The sequence below is a fragment of the Panulirus ornatus genome, chromosome 7 (genome assembly GCF_036320965.1).
Source record: "Panulirus ornatus isolate Po-2019 chromosome 7, ASM3632096v1, whole genome shotgun sequence".
In the NCBI taxonomy this organism is placed as follows: Eukaryota; Metazoa; Arthropoda; class Malacostraca; order Decapoda; family Palinuridae; genus Panulirus; species Panulirus ornatus.
Window position 1 is genome coordinate 43,876,235 of NC_092230.1, and position 21,722 is coordinate 43,897,956.

The following is a 21,722-nucleotide window of genomic DNA, read 5'->3' on the forward strand; positions in this document are numbered from 1 at the left end:
TTTGACGTGTATTGCACGATAGTGACCCTCATTTCAACCACAGGTCATTACCTTTTGAGGTATTCCATACCCCCCTAACCAAAGATAATGAGGACCCCCCAAACCCCCCTAACCAAAGATAATGAGGACCCCCAAACCCCCCTAACCAAGGATAATGAGGACCCCAACCCACCCCCCCTAACCAAAGATAATGAGGACCCCCCAACCCCCCAACCAAAGATAATGAGGAACCCCCAACCAAAGATAATGAGGACCCCAACCTTCCCCTAACCAAAGATAATGAGGACCCCCCAACCAAAGATAATGAGGACCCCCAACCTTCCCCTAACCAAAGATAATGAGGACCCCAAACCCCCCAACCAAAGATAATGAGGACCCCCCATCCAAAGATAATGAGGACCCCAACCTTCCCCTAACCAAAGATAATGAGGACCCCCCATCCAAAGATAATGAGGACCCCAAACCCCCCACCAAAGATAATGAGGAACCCCCAACCAAAGATAATGAGGACCCCAAACCCCCCACCAAAGATAATGAGGACCCCCAACCCACCCACCAAAGATAATGAGGAACCCCCAACCAAAGATAATGAGGACCCCAAACCCCCCACCAAAGATAATGAGGACCCCCAAACCCCCCACCAAAGATAATGAGGACCCCCCAACCAAAGATAATGAGGACCCCAAACCCCCCACCAAAGATAATGAGGACCCCCAAACCCCCCACCAAAGATAATGAGGAACCCCCAACCAAAGATAATGAGGACCCCCAACCCCCCCCACCAAAGATAATGAGGACCCCCCAACCCCCCAACGAAAGATAATGAGAGATCTCAATGGGGGGGGGGGGTCGTGATTGGCCATCAAAATAAGGGATCAGAATCCTTCCTTCTGGACACATCAGAAACCATGGGGGAAACCAGTTTCAACCAAACCAAACCTAACCTAACCTAACCAAACCAAACCTAACCCAACCAAATTCGTTGGCTGTCCGTAACCCAACAGCTGCTTTTCCACACCCAAACCACCAATATGAAAGTTGAAGAAGTGTACACTGTTTTCCACCCTTTCCTCTCCTCCTTGACTGGGAAAAGGTATTTAAAAAGAGTTGAATTCGATTCGTCATTTGACCACTTTCATATTATTATTTAGGTCACTCTTCTTCTGTCTGCCTTGCCATGACATGACTGACCACCTACCTTAGAATAGTTTGTCGTTTCATCACGTCATCATCCACATGTACATATTCCTAGTAAAGTTTCCTGCGTGCTCATTTACATATGTGGTCATTTACATATGTCGACACCTGTTTGAAGGACAAACCTTTCTGTGCCATCTCCCTGTTAGAAGTGGATTCTTCTGTGCCATCTCCCTGTTAGAAATGGATTCTTCTGTGCCATCTCCCTGTTCGAAATGGATTCTTCTGTGCCATCTCCCTGTTCGAAATGGATTCTTCTGTGCCATCTCCCTGTTAGAAATGGATTCTTCTGTGCCATCTCCCTGTTAGAAATGGATTCTTCTGTGCCATCTCCCTGTTAGAAATGGATTCTTCTGTGCCATCTCCCTGTTAGAAATGGATTCTTCTGTGCCATCTCCCTGTTAGAAATGGATTCTTCTGTTCCATCTCCCTGTTAGAAATGGATTCGTCTGTGCCATCTCCCTGTTCGAAATGGATTCATCTGTTCCATCTCCCTGTTAGAAATGGATTCTTCTGTGCCATCTCCCTGTTAGAAATGGATTCTTCTGTGCCATTTCCCTGTTAGAAATGGATTCTTCTGTGCCATCTCCCTGTTCGAAATGGATTCTTCTGTGCCATCTCCCTGTTAGAAATGGATTCTTCTGTTCCATCTCCCTGTTAGAAATGGATTCTTCTGTGCCATCTCCCTGTTCGAAATGGATTCTTCTGTGCCATCTCCCTGTTAGAAATGGATTCTTCTGTTCCATCTCCCTGTTAGAAATGGATTCTTCTGTTCCATCTCCCTGTTAGAAATGGATTCTTCTCTTCCATCTCCCTGTTAGAAGTGGATTCTTCTGTTCCATCTCCCTGTTAGAAATGGATTCTTCTGTTCCATCTCCCTGTTAGAAATGGATTCTTCTGTGCCATCTCCCTGTTAGAAATGGATTCTTCTGTTCCACCTCCCTGTTAGAAATGGATTCTTCTGTTCCACCTCTGTTAGAAATGGATTCTTCTGTTCCATCTCCCTGTTCGAAATGGATTCTTCTGTGCCATCTCCCTGTTAGAAATGGATTCTTCTGTTCCATCTCCCTGTTAGAAGTGGATTCTTCTGTGCCATCTCCCTGTTCGAAATGGATTCTTCTGTGCCATCTCCCTGTTAGAAATGGATTCTTCTGTTCCACGTCTGTTAGAAATGGATTCTTCTGTGCCATCTCCCTGTTAGAAATGGATTCTTCTGTTCCATCTCCCTGTTAGAAGTGGATTCTTCTGGTCCATCTCCCTGTTCGAAATGGATTCTTCTGTTCCATCTCCCTGTTAGAAGTGGAGTCTTCTGTGCCATCTCCCTGTTCGAAATGGATTCTTCTGTTCCATCTCCCTGTTAGAAATGGATTCTTCTGGTCCATCTCCCTGTTAGAAATGGATTCTTCTGTTCCACCTCCCTGTTAGAAATGGATTCTTCTGTTCCACCTCTGTTAGAAATGGATTCTTCTGTTCCATCTCCCTGTTAGAAGGGGAGCAGTCTTATCCAATATTACTATCAGAGACTCTTAGCTCTAGCCTCAAATAGAAGCCTAGAAACGTTTTGCGCGATCTTCAATGTGGTCACGGAAGCCTAGGTCATTTCATCTATGGCTTCTCAACACTTGGAGGAATACTACGAGAAATCCTTTTCTCTCGTGAATATTTTTCAGCAGCTCGCTGACCCAGGCCAGATCTATTTTAGGTCACAGGTCAGCTAAGGCCTTACGTCACAGGTCACCTAAGCTTAAGGCCTTGACCAACCAACCAGCCAGCTGCCCTCATTGGTACAAAACCTTCCTCGAAACGGAAAGCGATTACATGTCTTCAGCGAAATGGCGGGTGTGTGGGGGGACGACACACTCCTGGGGTGATACACTGTGATGGGTGATGTAACATGGAGTCTTTTTTAAAGTCATCTGAAGGTCTTATAGTCTCCCCTTCCCCCCAAAGGAGTCTTGTGGTGGTCCATGAGACTCGTTAAGGGTCGGTCCAAGGCTCCATCATGAACCAACTGGTTCGTTGAGACTCATCTGGATCTGGCCCGTCCTTTCCTTTCCTTTTTTCTTGGTGGCATTCGTGCATCCTTGAAGAATGTGGGATGGGACCCGTTTTCTATGCTAGGGGATCCATCACCTTTTCCCCAACAGACAGACCCACACACACACACACACAGCCTTTCCAGTCCCTTTACTGCTGGAACGCCATGGTTTCCTGTTTCCAGACTTACTCTCTGGAGTCTTCGTGTGTGTATGTACCTCAGGAGTCTTCATGTGTATATACCCCAGAGTCTTCTTGTGTATATACCCCAGAGTCTTCTTGTGTATATACCCCAGAGTCTTCATGTTTATATACCCCGGAGTCTTGTGTATATACACGAGTCTTCATGTGTATATACCCCAGAGTCTTCTTGTGTATATACCCCAGAGTCTTGTGTATATACCCCAGAGTTTTCTTGTGTATATACCCCAGAGTCTTCATGTGTATATACCCCAGTCTTCTTGTGTATATACCCCGGAGTCTTGTGTATATACACGAGTCTTCATGTGTATATACCCCAGAGTCTTCTTGTGTATATACCTCAGAGTCTTGTGTATATACCCCAGAGTTTTCTTGTGTATATACCCCAGAGTCTTCATGTGTATATACCCCAGTCTTCTTGTGTATATACCCCGGAGTCTTGTGTATATACACGAGTCTTCATGTGTATATACCCCAGAGTCTTCTTGTGTATATACCTCAGAGTCTTGTGTATATACCCCAGAGTTTTCTTGTGTATATACCCCAGAGTCTTCATGTTTATATACCCCAGTCTTCTTGTGTATATACCCCGGAGTCTTGTGTATATACACGAGTCTTCATGTGTATATACCCCGAAGTCTTCTTGTGTATATACCCCGTCTGTCAGTGCCATCATTCACTGGAATTTCAATAACAGATCCTTTCACTGATGTATGTGTGTATGTGTGTGTGTGTGTGTGTGTATGTGTGTGTGTGTGTGTGTGTGTATGTGTGTGTGTGTGTGTGTGTGTCATTCAGAGACTGTGAGCCAGTTTTATCATTGTCAGATTATTAGCAAAGGCGAACATAACGGGCGGAGGTAAATCCCAGTCTGACATTACGCCATTCATCTGTTTCTCTTGTTCTCGTGGCATTGTTCGCATGGCGGCCATCACGGGGTTGTACGGCGGAGAAGGTCGGCCCCAACACACACACACACCCCACACCCACAAAACACCCCAAAAACACACACACCCCCCCCCCCCCCCTCCCCCCCCCCCCCCCCCCCCCCCAAAGAAATGGGGGGAACCCCCAAAACCCAAAGGGAATTAATTTGGGGGGGGGGGAAACCCCCCCAAAACCAAAGGGAATTAAATGGGGGGGCCCCCCAAACCAAAAAGGTTTTAAGGGAAGGGCCCCAAAAACCCCCTTAACCAAAGGGTTTAAATTGGGGCCCCCCAAAAAGATAATGGGGGGGCCCCAAACCCCCACAAAGGGTTTAAAGGGAAGGGCCCCAAACCCCCCCCAAAGGGTTTAATTTTGGGGGGATTCAATGGGGGGGGGGGGGGGGGGGGTTTTTTTTCCGGTCCACCAGGAAAGGTTTTTAAAAATACCCCCTTTTTCCGGGGAAAGGTTTCAGTGGGGGGGAAAACAAAATTTTTAAAATTTAACACCCTTATTCAGGTAAAGTTTTAACATTCCCTTTTGATTAACAAAGGGAAAATTAATTTCCCGGGTATTTGAAAAGAAGGAATTAAACCAATTCTTTTTTCTTTCCTTTCCTTCTTCCCTTTCTCCCCTCTCTTTCCTTCCCCCAACCTGGGTGGAAGGGAAAGCTTGTGTTTTTCCCGCCCCCAAGAAGGAAAATTCCCCCCTTTTTTTTTTTAATTTTAAAAAAAGGGAAAAAAGGGAATTAATTTCCCCTTAAAGGCCCAAAATTTTTTCCTTTTGGTTTTTCTTCGCTCCCTTTCGTTTCCGCGGGAAAGGCGAAAAGTATGAAAAAAAAAAAATAATTTTTAAAATTATATATATATATATATATATATTATATAAAATATATATAATATAAAAATATTTAAAATAAAATTAATATTTAAAAAATTTATATATATTTTTCATATTTATTCGCCTTTTCCCCGCGATAGAAAGGTGCGTTAAGAACAGGGGGCGGGGCCCCTTTGGGGGAAATTATCCTCACCTGGCCCCCTTCTCTTTTTCCTTTTCCTTTTGGAGAGGAAAAAAAAAAAAAAAAAAATTTATTTTATATATTTTATATATTTTAATATATATTTTTTTTTATATATATTTTATATATATAAAAATTATATATATATATAAAATATATATATATTATATATAAAATATTATTTTTAATATTATTATCGTCACGCGATGGGTTTTTTGAAAAACAACCCCTGGGTTTACCCCCTTTTTCCCGAGAATTTATTTATAGGTTTATTCAAATTAAATTTTAAATTTTTATGTTTGGATCTGTACTCCACCCGGGGAGTGGAGGAATGTACATAGATAATGCATCACATAAGGGGAGAAAAAAATTATATATTTTATATTTATATTTTTATAATATATATATATATATATATATATATATATATATATATATATATATATATATAGTAAACTGCTTCAAGCCGGTATGGGATGGGACAGTTGCCGGATGTCACCAGCGGAGGATCGACGTAAACATGGTCTCGCGCATGGCGACCATTTCGAAATACTGGGCACTGGTTTGGACGCCCCTCACTCACTCACTGACTCACTCACTCCTGCTGGTGAATATTAATGTGGGTCGGTGAATCAGAGACCTGTTGAATCATTGTCTGGTGACACGGATGTGCGCGTGCGCTACCGTCAGTGGTGTGTGTATATATATATATATATATATGTATATATATATATATATATATATATATATATATATATATATATATATATATATATATATATATATATATTGGAAAGGATCACAATTTTGCGCGTGATCAAGATATTCCTATGAGTCCACGGGGAAAATGATGATATGATTATTACACGAAAGTGCACTTGGGAACATATCGTGTTTCACTTTCCCCGTGGACTCATAGGAATATCTTGACCACGCGCAAAATTGTGATCCTTTCCAATATATATATATATATATATATATATATATATATATATATATATATATATATATATATATATATATATATATATTATATATATGTATATATAAGCCACTAGGGGCACTTTTTTCCCAAGACTCGCACTGGCGCTACCTCGCTCCGGCAGAAGACGTGGCGGGAGGGTTAAGTCATTCCAGGGAAGCCAGCCACGTCCACCGAGGCGGCGGGAGCATATGTCGTGGAGTATGGTCATGTGCGCATGTCTGTTTTTCTATAAGTACAGGAGATTTTATGAGTAACTGTGGTCATTCTCCTCATGATGGAAGTTCCGTGTTGGTGTGTGTGTGTGTGTGTGTGTGTGAGGTTTTGTGATGGGCTGAACCTGGGTTGGTGCCCGAAGTGAGGAGGAGAAAATGTAACACGTCCATGCCATGGGGTTGGGGGTTTCAGATGAGCATTAGGGGGCGGGTGCGATATGGTGTGTGTGTGTCTCTATATATAAGTTATGAGGGCTTTTGTGTACGGCCTGGCCTCTCACCATTATTTTCGTGTGTACCATATACTTTGTGCTCGTTAGGTTTGAGGAAGAAGGAGGAGTGGAAGGAGTGATTTGTGTGAATATACTTAGCAGAAAATGGGAGTCGGTTGAGATATCCATACGTGAAGAATGTGGACGTATGAGATGGAACCTTCCCGGTGGAGAATCATCCACCTCCCTCCCTTGTACTGGAGTGAGAGTAACAAGTGCGTTACTAGACGTGTGTGTGTGTGTGTGTACACGTTGACATTGAAGAGTTCTTGGGGAAGGAGACAGGAACGTTGAACTTTAACGGGCCAACTGGAATCTCTGGAGAAAGAGAACGGGGGGTGTGGAGAGGAAGGGGAGGAGGAGGGTCAGGTCAGACTTGACCTAAGGGTATGTTTTCCTTTGGGGCAGGTGTGTGTGTGTGTGTGTGTGTGTGTGTGTGTGTAGAGAGAGAGAGAGAGAGAGAGAGAGAGAGAGAGAGAGAGAGAGAGAGGCGCGAAGCGGGGCGGTGAAAGTATTGAACGGTGGAATCACTGGAGGAGGTTTTGGAGGAGGAGGAGGAGGGGAAAATATAAACTCGTATGACAGGGAGATGTTCAGTGTGTGTGTGTGTGTGTGTGTGTGTGTGTGTGTATGGCGCTCCATGAGTGTACGACTTCCATACTAGTCCCAAAAGCCAAGATCACACCTCATACATTATTAAAACTGTTCGAAAACAAATTATATTAGAATTTCAGGTGAGGATGGGAATTGAGGCCTCAATCATTTGATCAGACACTGTTGTATATATGTGTAGGAGGTGATCAGGAAGCGCCTCTGTCTTGCTTTGACGAGCCGAGTGGTGCCACAGGGCTGGGCTCTGGGGCCTCTACACACCTGGCCTGGGTGGATGAGTTGGTTAGACCCGGGGGTTAGACCTGCAGTGGCCATGTGTGGTTCCTTCTGATGATGATGGCTGACTGACAGACCCCATGGGAGGGGTCAGTAAGAGGGTGTGTGTTTGGAATCGTACAACCCACAGGATGGGATGTGAGACTCATATACTTTTACAGTCAAAGAGGAGGGAACAGGATGGATTGAGGAGGCCATGCCACGAAGCGAAGGGATGGAATAGGATGGGATGAGAGAGTAGAAGAGAGAGAGAGATGGGGGAAGGGAGGACCCCCCACCCCACCCCACGAGTGTAACAGATAAACCCACCCCTTCCCTTCCCATTCACCTCTCTCCATCACAGGGAGATACTGCTTTTATAGGTAGGCAGGCAGTCACGCTGCACGACAACTTCAGGAGAAGTACGGCAGCGCCTGCCAAGCCCCCTTAACCCCCCCCCCCCCCTGGTAAAAGTCAGCTTTGCCCTCTGTGGCAACTTTCACCCATGACGTCACGCCGGCAATTGTTGCCACTTCGCGGAAGACCAACCCAACCGCCCTTTCCCGGGACGACGAGAGAGAGAAAGTAGCGCTTGAAGGCCAGCTGAACAGGTGTATGTCTGTGTGTCTGTTTCTCTGGCCCTGTTAGACCCGGGGGTTAGACCTGCAGTGGCCATATATATATATATATATATATATATATATATATATATATATATATATATATATATATATATATATTTCATACTATTCGCCATTTCCTGCATTAGCGAGGTAGCGTTAAGAACAGAGGGCTGGGCCCTTGAGGGAATATCCTCACCTGGCCCCCTTCTCTATTCCTTCTTTTGGAAAATTAAAAAAAAAAAAACGAGAGGGGAGGATTTCCAGCCCCCCGCTCCCTCCCCTTTTAGTCGCCTTCTACGACACTCAGGGAATACGTGGGAAGTATTCTTTCTCCCCCATCCCCAGGGATTATATATATATATATATATATATATATATATATATATATATATATATATATATATATATATATATATATATATAATTACCTGGTAGTGTATAGGGGTTGAGGGAATTTTAAACGTGTGTGATAAAGGAATTTTAAATACTCGCTGGGCCTTCGCATCGAAGAAGCATTTTAAAAGAATATATCTCCACAAACAGTCGTTCCAATACAACACGTTCATAACTACCGTCCAGCTCGTTCTTTCTCAATCACCTGGTTGTCTGTGTAATAATAGAAAAAAGAATAGTCTTCCACCTGGTTGTCTGTGTAATAATAGAAAAAAAAATATAGTCTTCCACCTCCTAAACCTGTCTTTGGCTTATGGACAGGTCACAGGCTCTGTGTAAGGTCAGAGAGAGAGAGAGAGAGAGAGAGAGAGAGAGAGAGATGTATTGGGAATTGTACGTCTGCCACGAGTGAGTACGATAGTTTTTCCCGTGGGACAGTCTGGCACCAGGAGAGTCCCCACCATCTGGCAGCGGACTGCACTGCCAACCGTTTGATGACAACAACGTGACGTTCAGCACGTACTAAGCTTTTGATTAAGCTTAATGAGTTGATTATAAGGTTTTGACGTACAAAGCTTTCGATTAAGCTTAATGAGTTGATTATAATGATTTTGACTTACTAAGCTTTTGATTAAGCTTAACGAGTTGATTATAAAGTTTTTGACGTGCAAATCTCTCGATTAAGCTTAATGAGTTGATTATAAAGTTTTTGACGTACTAAGCTTTTGATTAAGCTTAATGAGTGATTATAAAGTTGACGTACTAAGCTTTTGATTAAGCTTAACGAGTTGATTATAAAGTTTTTGACGTACTAAGCTTTTGATTAAGCTTAATGAGTTGATTATAAAGTTTTTGACGTACTAAGCTTTTGATTAAGCTTAATGAGTGATTATAAAGTTGACGTACTAAGCTTTTGATTAAGCTTAATGAGTTGATTATAAAGTTTTTGACGTACTAAGCTTTTGATTAAGCTTAACGAGTTGATTATAAAGTTTTTGACGTACTAAGCTTTTGATTAAGCTTAATGAGTTGATTATAAAGTTTTTGACTTACTAAGCTTTTGATTAAGCTTAATGAGTGATTATAAAGTTGACGTACTAAGCTTTTGATTAAGCTTAATGAGTTGATTATAAAGTTTTTGAGTATTGCTTGATTGGTCCTTCTGATGGTATTGTGAGAATACGATGGCCAGTTTCTGAGTTATGGTGTTGACTGGAAGTCCCGCTTTGGCAGACTTGACTAAATGTGTACAAAAAGAAACTAACCAATAGCCTTGCTTGTAACTCCAACGAGAGCACCGACACCAGAACCGACCAATGACAGCGCTCGTTACATATCGGATTAGTAAGATCAATAACAGAACCAACGAATAGCATTAGAAAGAAAACTTCCCACGTATTCCCTGCGTGTCGTAGAAGGCGACTAAAAGGGAAGGGAGCGGGGGGCTGGAAATCCTCCCCTCTTGTTTTTTTTTTTTTTTTTCAATTTTCCAAAAGAAGGAACAGAGAAGGGAGCCAGGTGAGGATATTCCCTCAAAGGCCCAGTCCTCTGTTCTTAACGCTACCTCGCTATCGCGGGATATGGCGAATAGTATGAAAGAAAAAAGAAATATATATATATATATATATATATATATATATATATATATATATATATATATATATATATATATATATATATATTCACTTTGAATATATTATCTTTCAATTTTAAAATAAAAAGTTTTTTGAGCTGAAAAATACCCTGAACTATTATTACCTTCAACTTTTGGCATTTTTCTCAGAAAAAAAATAGATTTCTTTTAGAAACAAATTATAAGAAGTATTTTTCATGCTGAATACAAATCAGGTGTTAAAATAACATGTAGTCCTCTTCATAATACTCGGTTAAGCTGTTAAATGAAGTCAGTTTTAAGATATTCTCTGTTCCTTTGCATCGTATTAACTGGGTATGTATCGATAGCTGAGAGCATTATGATATATTTTCCAATGATCATTTCAAGGATAGAAGTGTTTTGAATATCTTTATCTTTCAATTTTAATTTGAATATCTTTTATCTTTCAATTTTAATTTGAGTATCTTTATCTTTCAATTTTAATTTGAATATCTTTATCTTTCAATTTTAATTTGAATATCTGTTATCTTTCAATTTTAATTTGAGTATCTTTATCTTTCAATTTTAATTTGAATATCTTTATCTTTCAATTTTAATTTGAATATCTTTATCTTTCAATTTTAATTTGAATATCTTTATCTTTCAATTTTAATTTGAAACACGGGCCCCACACCGTGTAGGTAGGTAGAGACAGGGGCCCCACACCGTGTAGGGAGGTAGAGACAGGGGCCCCACACCGTGTAGAGAGATAGAAACACGGGCCCCACACCGTGTAGGGAGGTAGAGACAGGGGCCCCACACCGTGTAGAGAGATAGAAACACGGGCCCCACACCGTGTAGAGAGATAGAAACACGGGCCCCACACCGTGTAGAGAGATAGAAACACGGGCCCCACACCGTGTAGATAGAAACACGGGCCCCACACCGTGTAGAGAGATAGAAACACGGGCCCCACACCGTGTAGGTAGGTAGAAACAGGGGCCCCACACCGTGTAGAGAGATAGAAACACGGGCTCCACACCGTGTAGGTAGGTAGAAACAGGGGCCCCACACCGTGTAGAGAGATAGAAACACGGGCCCCACACCGTGTAGGGAGGTAGAGACAGGGGCCCCACACCGTGTAGAGAGATAGAAACACGGGCCCCACACCGTGTAGGTAGGTAGAAACAGGGGCCCCACATCGTGTAGAGAGATAGAAACACGGGCAATGTGGGACAGTGGTAAGCGTCACGTGTGTGTGTGTGTGTGAGTGGTTGTGAAATGTATAACATTACTGTGGTGAGGTGTGGTGTGGTGTCATGTGGTATGAGGTGTGGTGTGGTGTCATGTGGTATGAGGTGTGGTGTGGTGTCATGTGGTATGAGGTGTGGTGTGGCGTGCCTGTAACTAAAAAGTGTTGATGATGGCTACCAGACTCGTTTTTTCACCTCATGTTGTGTTGCAGGAGGATAGCAACACCTCCACTCACCACCTCACCCTTGTGTTGCAGGAAGGCATGAGGTCTGCTGTGGTGATGGTGGCCCTAGTGGCCCTAGTGGCCCACGTCAGGTGCCAGTGTTTCTCGGAGAACGACAATTTGGACATCCCGGCCAGCAGCGATCTCTCCCCCATCACCGACTTCGGCTTGGAGCTCTTCAAGGAGCTCTTCCCTTACAACTCGACCAGCAGCAACTTCTTCTTCTCCCCGTACAGCGTGTGGAACGCCCTCACCCTGGCCTACTTCGGCTCTGGGGGGAACACCGAGGCCGAGCTCGAGTCCGTCCTCAGGGTCACCGACAAGGTCTCCACCCTCAAAAACTGGAGAACCCTCGAGTTCCTGTGAGTCTTGCTTGCTTCTCCTCCTCCTCCTCCCCTGGTTCCTGTGAGTCTTGCTTGCTTCCCCTCCTCCTCTTCCTCCTCCTCCTCCCCTGGTTCCTGTGAGTCTTGCTTGCTTCTCCTCCTCCTCCTCCTCCTCTGGTTCCTGTGAGTCTTGCTTGCTTCCCCACCTCCTCCTCCTCCTCTTTCTCTGGTTCTTGTGAGTCTTCCTTGCTTCCCCGCCTGAGCACACACCCAAGTGTCATCACCCTCCACAGTACCAGCCTATGACCTCATGAGACATCATACTCATCAGTCATATGGCCTCATGATAACATACTCATCATCTGTGTATGATCTCACGACACTCATTACTCATAGAACCTCATAACATCACACGCAACAGCAGTATGACTTCATAAGGTTTAAAGCCATCATTAGCATGAACTAATTGATTGACTCAGACTCATTAGTTTGTATTAGCAAACACATCATACTCACCTAAATATGACAATCAATAGTGTTGTTAGCTCATAGGAAGGGAGACTTGTATGTGTTCTTAGCTCATAGGAAGGGGGACTAGCATGTGTTCCTAGCTCATAGGAAGGGAGACTTGTATGTGTTCCTAGCTCATGGGAAGGGGGACTAGCATGTGTTCCTAGCTCATAGGAAGGGAGACTTGTATGTGTTCCTAGCTCATAGGAAGGGAGCCTAGCATGTGTTCCTAGCTCATAGGAAGGGAGACTTGTATGTGTTCCTAGCTCATGGGAAGGGGGACTAGCATGTGTTCCTAGCTCATAGGAAGGGAGACTTGTATGTGTTCCTAGCTCATAGGAAGGGAGACTTGTATGTGTTCCTAGCTCATGGGAAGGGGGACTAGCATGTGTTCCTAGCTCATAGGAAGGGAGCCTATCATGTGTTCCTAACTCATAGGAAGGGAGACTTGCATGTGTTCCTAGCTCATAGGAGGGGAGACTAGCATGTGTTCCTAGTTCATTGGAGGGGAGACTAGTGTGTAATTTCCCAGCTCACAGGAAGGGAGGTTATCATGTCTCACCAGCTACAGGTGGGGAGGCTACTACGTCTCACTAGTTACAAGAGGGGAGGCTATCACGTCTCACCAGCTACAGGTGGGGAGGTTATCATGTCTGACTAGTTACAGGTGGGGAGGCTATCACGTCTCACCAGCTACAGGTGGGGAGGCTATCATGTATCACCAGCTACAGGTGGGGAGGCTATCACGTCTCACCAGCTACAGGTGGGGAGGCTATCACGTCTCACCAGCTACAGGTGGGGAGGCTATCACGTCTCACCAGCTACAGGTGGGGAGGCTATCATGTCTCACTAGTTACAGGAAGGGAGGCTATCATGTCTCACTAGTTACAGGGGGGGAGGGCTATCATAATGTCTCCACCTACAGGTGGGGAGGCTATCATAATGTCTCACCACCTACAGGTGGGGAGGTTATCATGTCCAGCCATCTATAGGAGGGGAGGCGATCATGTCTTACCAGCTACAGGTGAGAGGTTATCATGTCTAGCCATCTCTAGGAGGGGAGGCTGTCGTGTGTTCCCAGCTCTGGGGAGGGAAGGCTGTTGTGTCTCTAGCTCACTGTGGGAAGCTATCGTATGTCATCAAGTCTCATGACGACAGGTTCAGTTTTGTGGCTGGTCATAAGATTGCAGGAATGAATAACAGGCACATGAGGCATGAGAGTGTGTGAACCTACATAAACATGATGAGGTCAGGTCCTGTTTATCATCAGCAGAATAGTTTTGAATAAGCTTAGGTTGCAGGGTTCTTTGTAGAGATTAGGAGTATCTAGAAGCATAGAGTTAACTTTTTATTTTTCTCCCAAAGTTGAGGAATCCTTTCTTTAGTCTGTAGTCATTTGAAATTAATATTTATATGAAGATGATCATTGACTGACACAGACCAAGGGTCCAAGAATCACAGACCTCCTCACAAACCATGGGTTCTTCCTAGTATGAATCACCCATAACTCTCCTCCTGTAACTTTGATAAAGGAGTCATCTCGAGGTATGGGAGTGCCCTAATCCTCCACACGTGCTTCTGCAGGTATGATATGAGGCAGAGGAACAAAAGCGATTACACCTTCAACTTGGCCAACCGTGCTTACTTTGACAAGAGTGTCGCACTCCGTCCTTGTGTTGAAGAGATCCTCCAAAATGAGCTGGCGTTGCTTGACTTTTCAAATGTAAGTCTGAATAACACCATTTCTTCTTTCTTTATCAGAACTTCTGCATGTTGTCTCATTTTTTCATCTTATTCTTTCATATTCAAGTACATCTTGCTTCTATGTTCTCTTGTTTAAGTTACATTTTTCATTAGTGGATAAAGTCATAAACAGTATTGTTAGTTTAGTTAATATAGAGAGGGTCTCCTTGTTGGATTTCTTTCGCTTACATTTTTTTAGGTGTTTTGTGCATGTTCAAGATGGGGAGTTTCCAAGGAGATTCTATGGAGAGTGTATGATAGTATGATTAAAGGGATTGGTGTGAAAGGCAAAGAACCTTTAACATGGGGAGTTAGAGTGAAAAAGCACTGAAAGGAAAGAAATTTTGGAAGAATGTGTAGAATAGCATATGCAGGGGAGGCTTGTAAGAACAGGGATATGTGGAGATTCCACATGCCCATCTACCCACAAACTTTCTGCATCATGTGATATGCAAACCAGTGCCCCAGGTACCTAGCAATTCAGTTGTTCCTTTGATGTTACCCAAAAGTAACTGTCCACCTCCTTCCACAGCCTATTGAAGCAGCGGAGGAGATCAACCAGTTTGTATGGAACACAACCAAAGGCCGCATCCCAAGGCTGTTGAATCCTGCTGATGTGTCTGATGCTAGGATGGTGTTGACTAATGCTGCCTTCTTCAAGGGCACTTGGCTTTACCAGTTCAAGACTTCACAAACACAAAAGCACCTTTTCTATGCCACACCTGAGGACTATCACTTTGTTGACATGATGTCCCAAAAGGGCAACTTCCGCCACGGTAAGGCTTGTGTACTTCTTTACTGACTCATTACATGGAGACACTTATATAAAAGTCATGTACAATGATGGTAAGATACAACTTATTCAGTAATGTAATGTAAAATAATGCTAATATGCAACCTTGCTACAAACTTTGTGTATTGTGAGGAATGCATAATCATGTCTATCTATAGCTACCATCGTGTACGTTTGTATCATATGATCATTTTTGTCAAACCATTGGATGCTGCATGAATGGGAAATGATGTTTCCTGTTTGCATACCACAGTGAAATTTTCTTCTAAGGTTAAATTCATTGGGTTTTGCATAAATGATCCCTACACCATTTAGGTGTAGGGTAGTCTGCTCAAGACAAGGGAGGCCCAAAAATATGAGATAATATAGTTTCTCCTCTTCTTCAACAAACAACATACACAAAATTTGCTTTATAGATGGCTGTTTTGGCTGTTTGATTAGTTTAATACAACAACCAGTCTTGTAGGATAGGCTTCAGATTTTCAAACTCACTAAAAGGCATTTGTCACCAAAAAACCATTTTAGTCAGCTGCCACAAGTCAGGAAAACCCTGACCGTGTTCCACATAGCATGCCACAACTGACAGTGATTCATTTGAACTGTGCTTTTATAAACAGGAGAAACAGAATATACACTCATATCTACAAACATGTTAACTCAGAAGTAATAGTAATCTTTTTATAATAGATCAGTTTTGATTTTACAGTGAATTACAATTGTAAGTTGACTTATCAGCTTTACATCAAAATGAATGATAAAGCTTACAGTATTTGACTCTGCAGAAGATAATTTCAGTAGAAACTGAAGTGCTTTTGGTAAATGTGAACAAGCAGACTGCTTTTCTGCTGTTTATTTGTAGCTCTTTGTGTTATAAAGTAGTACTGAATCTGAGATGGAAATTTTGAAATTTTTGCCTCGCTTGATACCACATTAGCATTTTGTTTTACCAAGTTCGTATGTTCAGACAAGGAATACAAGGGTTTGAGATGTATGGAATTAAGCTGTTCTAATATGATATACAATTGAAAAAATACCATAATCAAAGATTCATTGTCTGGTAAAACATCAGCATACATCTCAGACCCTTGTATTTCAAAATTTCCATACTTTTTCAGGAGTTAAAGTTAGTTTTTCTGCCATATGCCTTTATGTTCATAAATCATATATTATTTTAGACATTGGATTACTGTATGTGATCTAACAAGTACTCTTTTTACATGAAAGTACAGTAAGAGTTATCATTCTTGATACACAGATACTGTATCTGATATATAAGAAAATACACAAAAAAATACATAGCAAAGTCTAACCATTTATTATGCAGTTGCTTATACATACAACAAAAAAAGTTCGACTTTTATGGATATTTTGACTAAAAACTTACCCTCACAAAAAGCATGAACTATGAAAAGTGTAAGATCGCATACCATCAAGTTTTCATTTCAAGATTAGTGAACATATTTAACATTTCTTCATGAAAACAAATCGGTTATGATAAGTAAATGTAAAGTAAGTGTACCTGTGCAGACTTCTTCATATGCAGACTACCTCACAATTGCATTACAAAACCCTGACACCACACTAGCAACATACAACATACTGTAATACATTACACCATCAGAACAGTGACTCGCCCAGAACAGAATGTCAACATTTCCATGGACATCTTTTATTACTCTTGTAACCCCAGCTCACACCATCTGGTCACCTTGAATGAACAGTCACTCCCACTGAGCTAAACTCCAGCCATTCTCGGATGTCATACATGACATTCATGGAACATTCACTACCCACACTAACATCAGTGCAAAAGCAGCACACACAAACTAGATACCTCAAAGCACTAACTGACAGAAGATTTGGACAGGCAGAAGAATCCCTTAACATTAACATCTGCTACAAACAGTTCATCTGCTTCACTTTGAAATGTGCCTCACCTGCATGGTCATGGATCCTCTTCAAGGCAAATGTGTTCTAGTTGGGTGGTTGGAGTGGTATGACTGAAAGAGGGGCTTGGAAACATGTTTAACAATAACAATAATGTATTATTGATTAAGGTACTTAAGGTGAAAAAGTCCAGGGGCCATGAGCTTCTGGAGGTGTTGCGAGGCATGGGCTATAGATACAGTTGTGTGGAGGAGGGTGAATGTGTTGGAAATGTATGAGGACAATGTATGGTGTGAGATGGTTTGATCTAGTAAGTAATGAAAGGGTAAGAGAGATGTGTGATGATAAAAAGAGTGTGGTTGAGAGAGCAGAAGAGGGTGTGTTGAAATGGTTTGGACACATGGAGAGAATGAGGGAGGAAAGATTGACAAAGAGGATATATTTGTCAGAGGTGGAGGGAAGAAGGAGAAGCGGGAAACCAAATTGGAGGTGGAAGGATAGAGTGAAAATGATTTTGAGCAGTCAGGGCCTGAAGATACAGGAAGGTGAAAGGTGTGCAAGGAATAGAGTGAATTGGAACGATGTGGTATACCGGGATGGATGTGCTGTCATTGGATTGAACCAGGGCATGTGAAGCATCTGGGGTAAACTATGGAAAGGTCTGTAGGGCCTGGATGTGGAAAGGGAGCTGTGGTTTTGATGCATTACACATAACAGCTAGAGGCTGAGTGTGAACAAATGTGGCCTTTTTTTTTTTGTCTGTTCCTGCCACTGCCTTGCTGGAGGAGGAGGAAGGGGAATGCTATTTCATGTATGTATATGTATGTTTACGTTGAAATGTATGTGTATGTATATGTGTGTGTGTGGGCGTTTATGTATATACATGTGTATGTGGGTGGGTTGGGCCATTCCTTTTCTGTTTCCTTGTGCTACCTCACTAACTTAGGAGATGGCAGTTAAATATAATAATAATAATATGATAATAATGATTATTTTCTTATGGTGCAGGAGTGTCTGAGGAACTTGGGGCACACATTCTAGAGCTGCCATACACAGGAGAGGCAGTATCCATGTACATCATGCTCCCTCCTTTTATCTCCGGTGAGAATGGCTTTAATGCTATGGTGGAGCGTCTTAATGGCACTCTGATGCATGAAGCCTTCGACAACATGTGGCGCACGCAGATTGAGGTGGTCATTCCCAAGTTCAAGCTGGAACAGATGGTGGAGAATGAATTGATAGATGTAAGTATGGCCCCCACACCTGTATTGATGTTCCTACATAATTTCATATTTATTATACTATTATTTTTTTTGTACAGCTTTGCAATTTCCTGTATTGGCGAGGTAGTGTTAAGAACAGAGGACCGAGCCTAAGAGGGAAAATCCTCACTTGGCCCCCCTTCTCTGTTCCTTCTTTTGGAAAAGTGAAAACTGGAGAGGAGGATTTCCAGCTTCCCGCTCCCTCCCCTATTAGTCGCCTCTTGCGACACAGGAAATACATGGGAAGTATTCTTTCTCCTTTGTCCTCAGGGATAATTATTATTTATTATTTTTCTGGTCAGTACACATTTGTTAACCTCCTGCAGTCTTTATCCACGTATGGCATCACATCTCTATTGCATCTTGTAATTACTCCTCCTGATAAACTATTTAGTCATTTCTGGATTCTTGTTCCCCTGAGGCCCAGCACCTTTGTCATTGCCCGAAGGCTCATTTTTCTCTACATGCTGGCCTAGAACACCACTCAGAGGCAGGCAACACTTTAGTTTTGAGAATCTTATCTTGGTGGGCCTTTTGCAGCCATATGGCTGACTGACAGTCTGGGATGCTTGCCATTTCACTTGCTTCACAGGTATCATACATCAGGGTTCACAAATTGAATCTAAGACCATACAAACTGTGTGCATATCTCACCAAAGTCTGTGGTGCATGTTTTTGATGTATTTACAGATATTGAGAATGAGATTGGTGTTGTAGAGCTTTACCAACACTGTCAAAGGATGGAGCACATAAATTTTATTACTTTGAAAATTTTTCATCGAAAGCTCAGCCTAACAATTTCTTCCATGCAGGCTTTGTCTCGAATGGGCATCAATGACCTCTTCAGCCAGCAAGCCAACCTGACTACCTTTGCTCCCTTCGAAAACCTAAGTGTTGGGAAGAGCATTCACAAAGCCTTCGTGGAGGTGTCGGAGGAAGGGACGGAGGCAGCAGCAGCCACAGCTTTCATCTCCTGGAGAATTGCTAAGCCTTTGAGTCCTGAGAAGTTCGAATGTAATCATCCATTCCTATTTGTCATTTATGACAATCTTACCAAAAACGTTCTGTTTATGGGTGCCTATAAAAACCCCAAGGCTTGAGGAGCCTAACAACAAGATAATACTAAATGCATTATCCTCTCTAGTGCCCACATATTTACCAGGTTGCAGAACTTAGTTGTACCTGGAAGACAGTCTCTTTTAAAGTTTAATGACTTCTGTTCTGTTTTGAGAGTGAAGGGTAGGAGCCAATCCTTGAGCTGAATATTTTATAGATTAAACATCAGAAGTGGTTTTCTGATGGATGCATTAAGACTGTAATGTTGTGATGTATATGGTGAGGTATGTATAAAATGTCTTTTGTAGTGCAGCTGGGAGGTTTCTCCTCATGTGGCTGGGTGTGGCACTACAGAAAATGCACCATAACCCACACTCTACCAGCTTTACTTTTTTTTTTTTTTATTTAACAAAACTCATGTACCTTCGATTCACATTTAACCCCTTTGAGCCAGCGATATGTATTTCTTAAAATAAGTCGCTGTATCTTAGGGATGTAATGATTGTACTTTACTCATTGGTTAAGATACTGTACTCAAGGATAAAAACCGCCATACTTGGTGGGTTATCCTTAAATGCACCCATGGACGTGTCAAGCAGAGTTAGCTAAGTTAGGCTCCTGCAGGAGTGGGTCAGCCCTGGTGCTGGCTGATGTTCCTGGAGTGCCTTGGGTTCAGAAGCAACACTGGATGGATGTAAATACCACAGGAATGCACAGGCAGTAAACTCTTATTTATTCAATTTACCAAAGGAGCTGAATCAGTAGCAGTTTGTATTTATGTTAGATCACTAATTAAATGTCCATTCAATATAGAATCTCTTTCATTTAATCCTTTTTGGAGTGTGATTTTAGATGCAGATGTGATAAGCAGTCTATCCCTTCAGCTAATTGGGTCTCTGTACACTTGATCTTAACGAGCTTTGTCATCTTTCTTGCCTATCTATATTTGAAGTGTTCTTTCTTAATATTCAGTCAGAAAGCCATGATTTTGTGTTGAAAAAAGGAAATATTTCACAATTTTCATCTCCATCTCAGTATCTCGCTTCTCATTTGTTTACATCACTTTGTATAATCTTTAATCTGTCTAATAGAAATTCTATGGTGTTATTCCTTCCATATGGATCTCATTTCTCATGCTTCTAACCTCAATCTTCCCTTCTCTGTACCTTGCTCTTATATTCTCATCTCGCACACTAGCAGGTCTTTTAATGCCTCTAAGATTTTCTACATTCTTGTGGGTACTTCCCTCTTGCATATCATCATTACAAACCCCCTCCAGACCTGTCTAGCTCGGCCTACGTACATCGCCTGCTGCACAAGGTTCTTGTCTAAATCTTCTTCCCAAATGTTATCCCTCCACATAGGCTGTTCCCCCCAGATCATTCTTCCTTTCAGCTATTGTTTCCTGGTGTGATCCTGTAATCCTCTTATCTCTGAACCTCTGGTGAGGACATCCTGATACTTGTTTACTCATAGCTTCATACTACCTCCATTCAGAGTTTCACTACCTGACACCAACACGGCATCTGTTGGTCTTGGATTTAACAATGAAATGGGAATGTTTTTCAGTCTTGTCTATCACTCATTGTTCTTTAATTCATAAACAATTGATATGAGAGACTTCGTGAGTGTACAAAATTCACAGTTCAATTAAGGAAGATTCAGAGAGTAAAATGAAGTTGAAAGGTAAATGGAAATGATACGAACTCAAAGACTTTCTCCTCCACATTAAGACCCACCCCTTGACTAACATATGAATAGTTTGGAAGACTACAGCTCCATGTGGTACTCTGGACAACTACATATCAGTGGTCTTAGGAGCAAAAGGCAGTTGATGGAGTGATCTACACTGCCATACTGTAATCTCTTCTGATTTGGTGACCAAAATTTCCTATTTATCTGAATGTCATAACCTTCCAGCTTGGGGATTTTTCCATCAGTGGGCCTCCCATAGATGGGACTACAGGTCAAGAAGTGTGGTGATATTCTGTGCCTTTTTTGTGGTGTGAGTTTATATAGGTGCTTGGTGTGTCCAGTGCATCTTGCACTTTGGGCATGAGGGGTCCCAAGTTACCAAGAAATCGATGTTTGTAATGCTGGATGGGTAGGTAGTGTGAAGAATGCTGACAAGAAAATAAAACTTGAACATATGTGGGGAGTGGAGTATTAGACGTCTGGATGGGGGAGAATTAGTGGTTGTTATTATAATAAGGATATATTTGTTCAGTTGTGTATGTTGGGGAAGTGGGGGATTTATGAGTACAGTTTAATGAAGAGTGAGCATTTTAGTTTTGCTAGGGGATTAGTGAACGGTGATGAAGTAACTTTAGTGGTGTATTCTCGCA

The 21,722-nt window shown here is 42.2% G+C and overlaps 1 protein-coding gene across 2 annotated transcripts in view; it reads left to right on the plus strand.

Moving 5' to 3' along the window:
* LOC139749579 (serine protease inhibitor 88Ea-like) overlaps nucleotides 1–20,192 on the plus strand; it is a 34,626-nt gene extending 14,434 nt beyond the window's left edge. For both annotated transcript variants that reach the window (XM_071663649.1, XM_071663648.1), the window contains exons 2-6: nucleotides 11,837–12,165; nucleotides 14,221–14,359; nucleotides 14,912–15,155; nucleotides 18,068–18,303; nucleotides 19,134–20,192. In XM_071663649.1, the coding sequence (XP_071519750.1) occupies nucleotides 11,843–12,165; nucleotides 14,221–14,359; nucleotides 14,912–15,155; nucleotides 18,068–18,303; nucleotides 19,134–19,421 (1,230 nt within the window). In that variant the 5' untranslated portion in view covers nucleotides 11,837–11,842 and the 3' untranslated portion in view covers nucleotides 19,422–20,192. The remainder of the gene's footprint in view (nucleotides 1–11,836; nucleotides 12,166–14,220; nucleotides 14,360–14,911; nucleotides 15,156–18,067; nucleotides 18,304–19,133) is intronic.
* The last annotated feature ends 1,530 nt before the right edge of the window (nucleotides 20,193–21,722 follow it).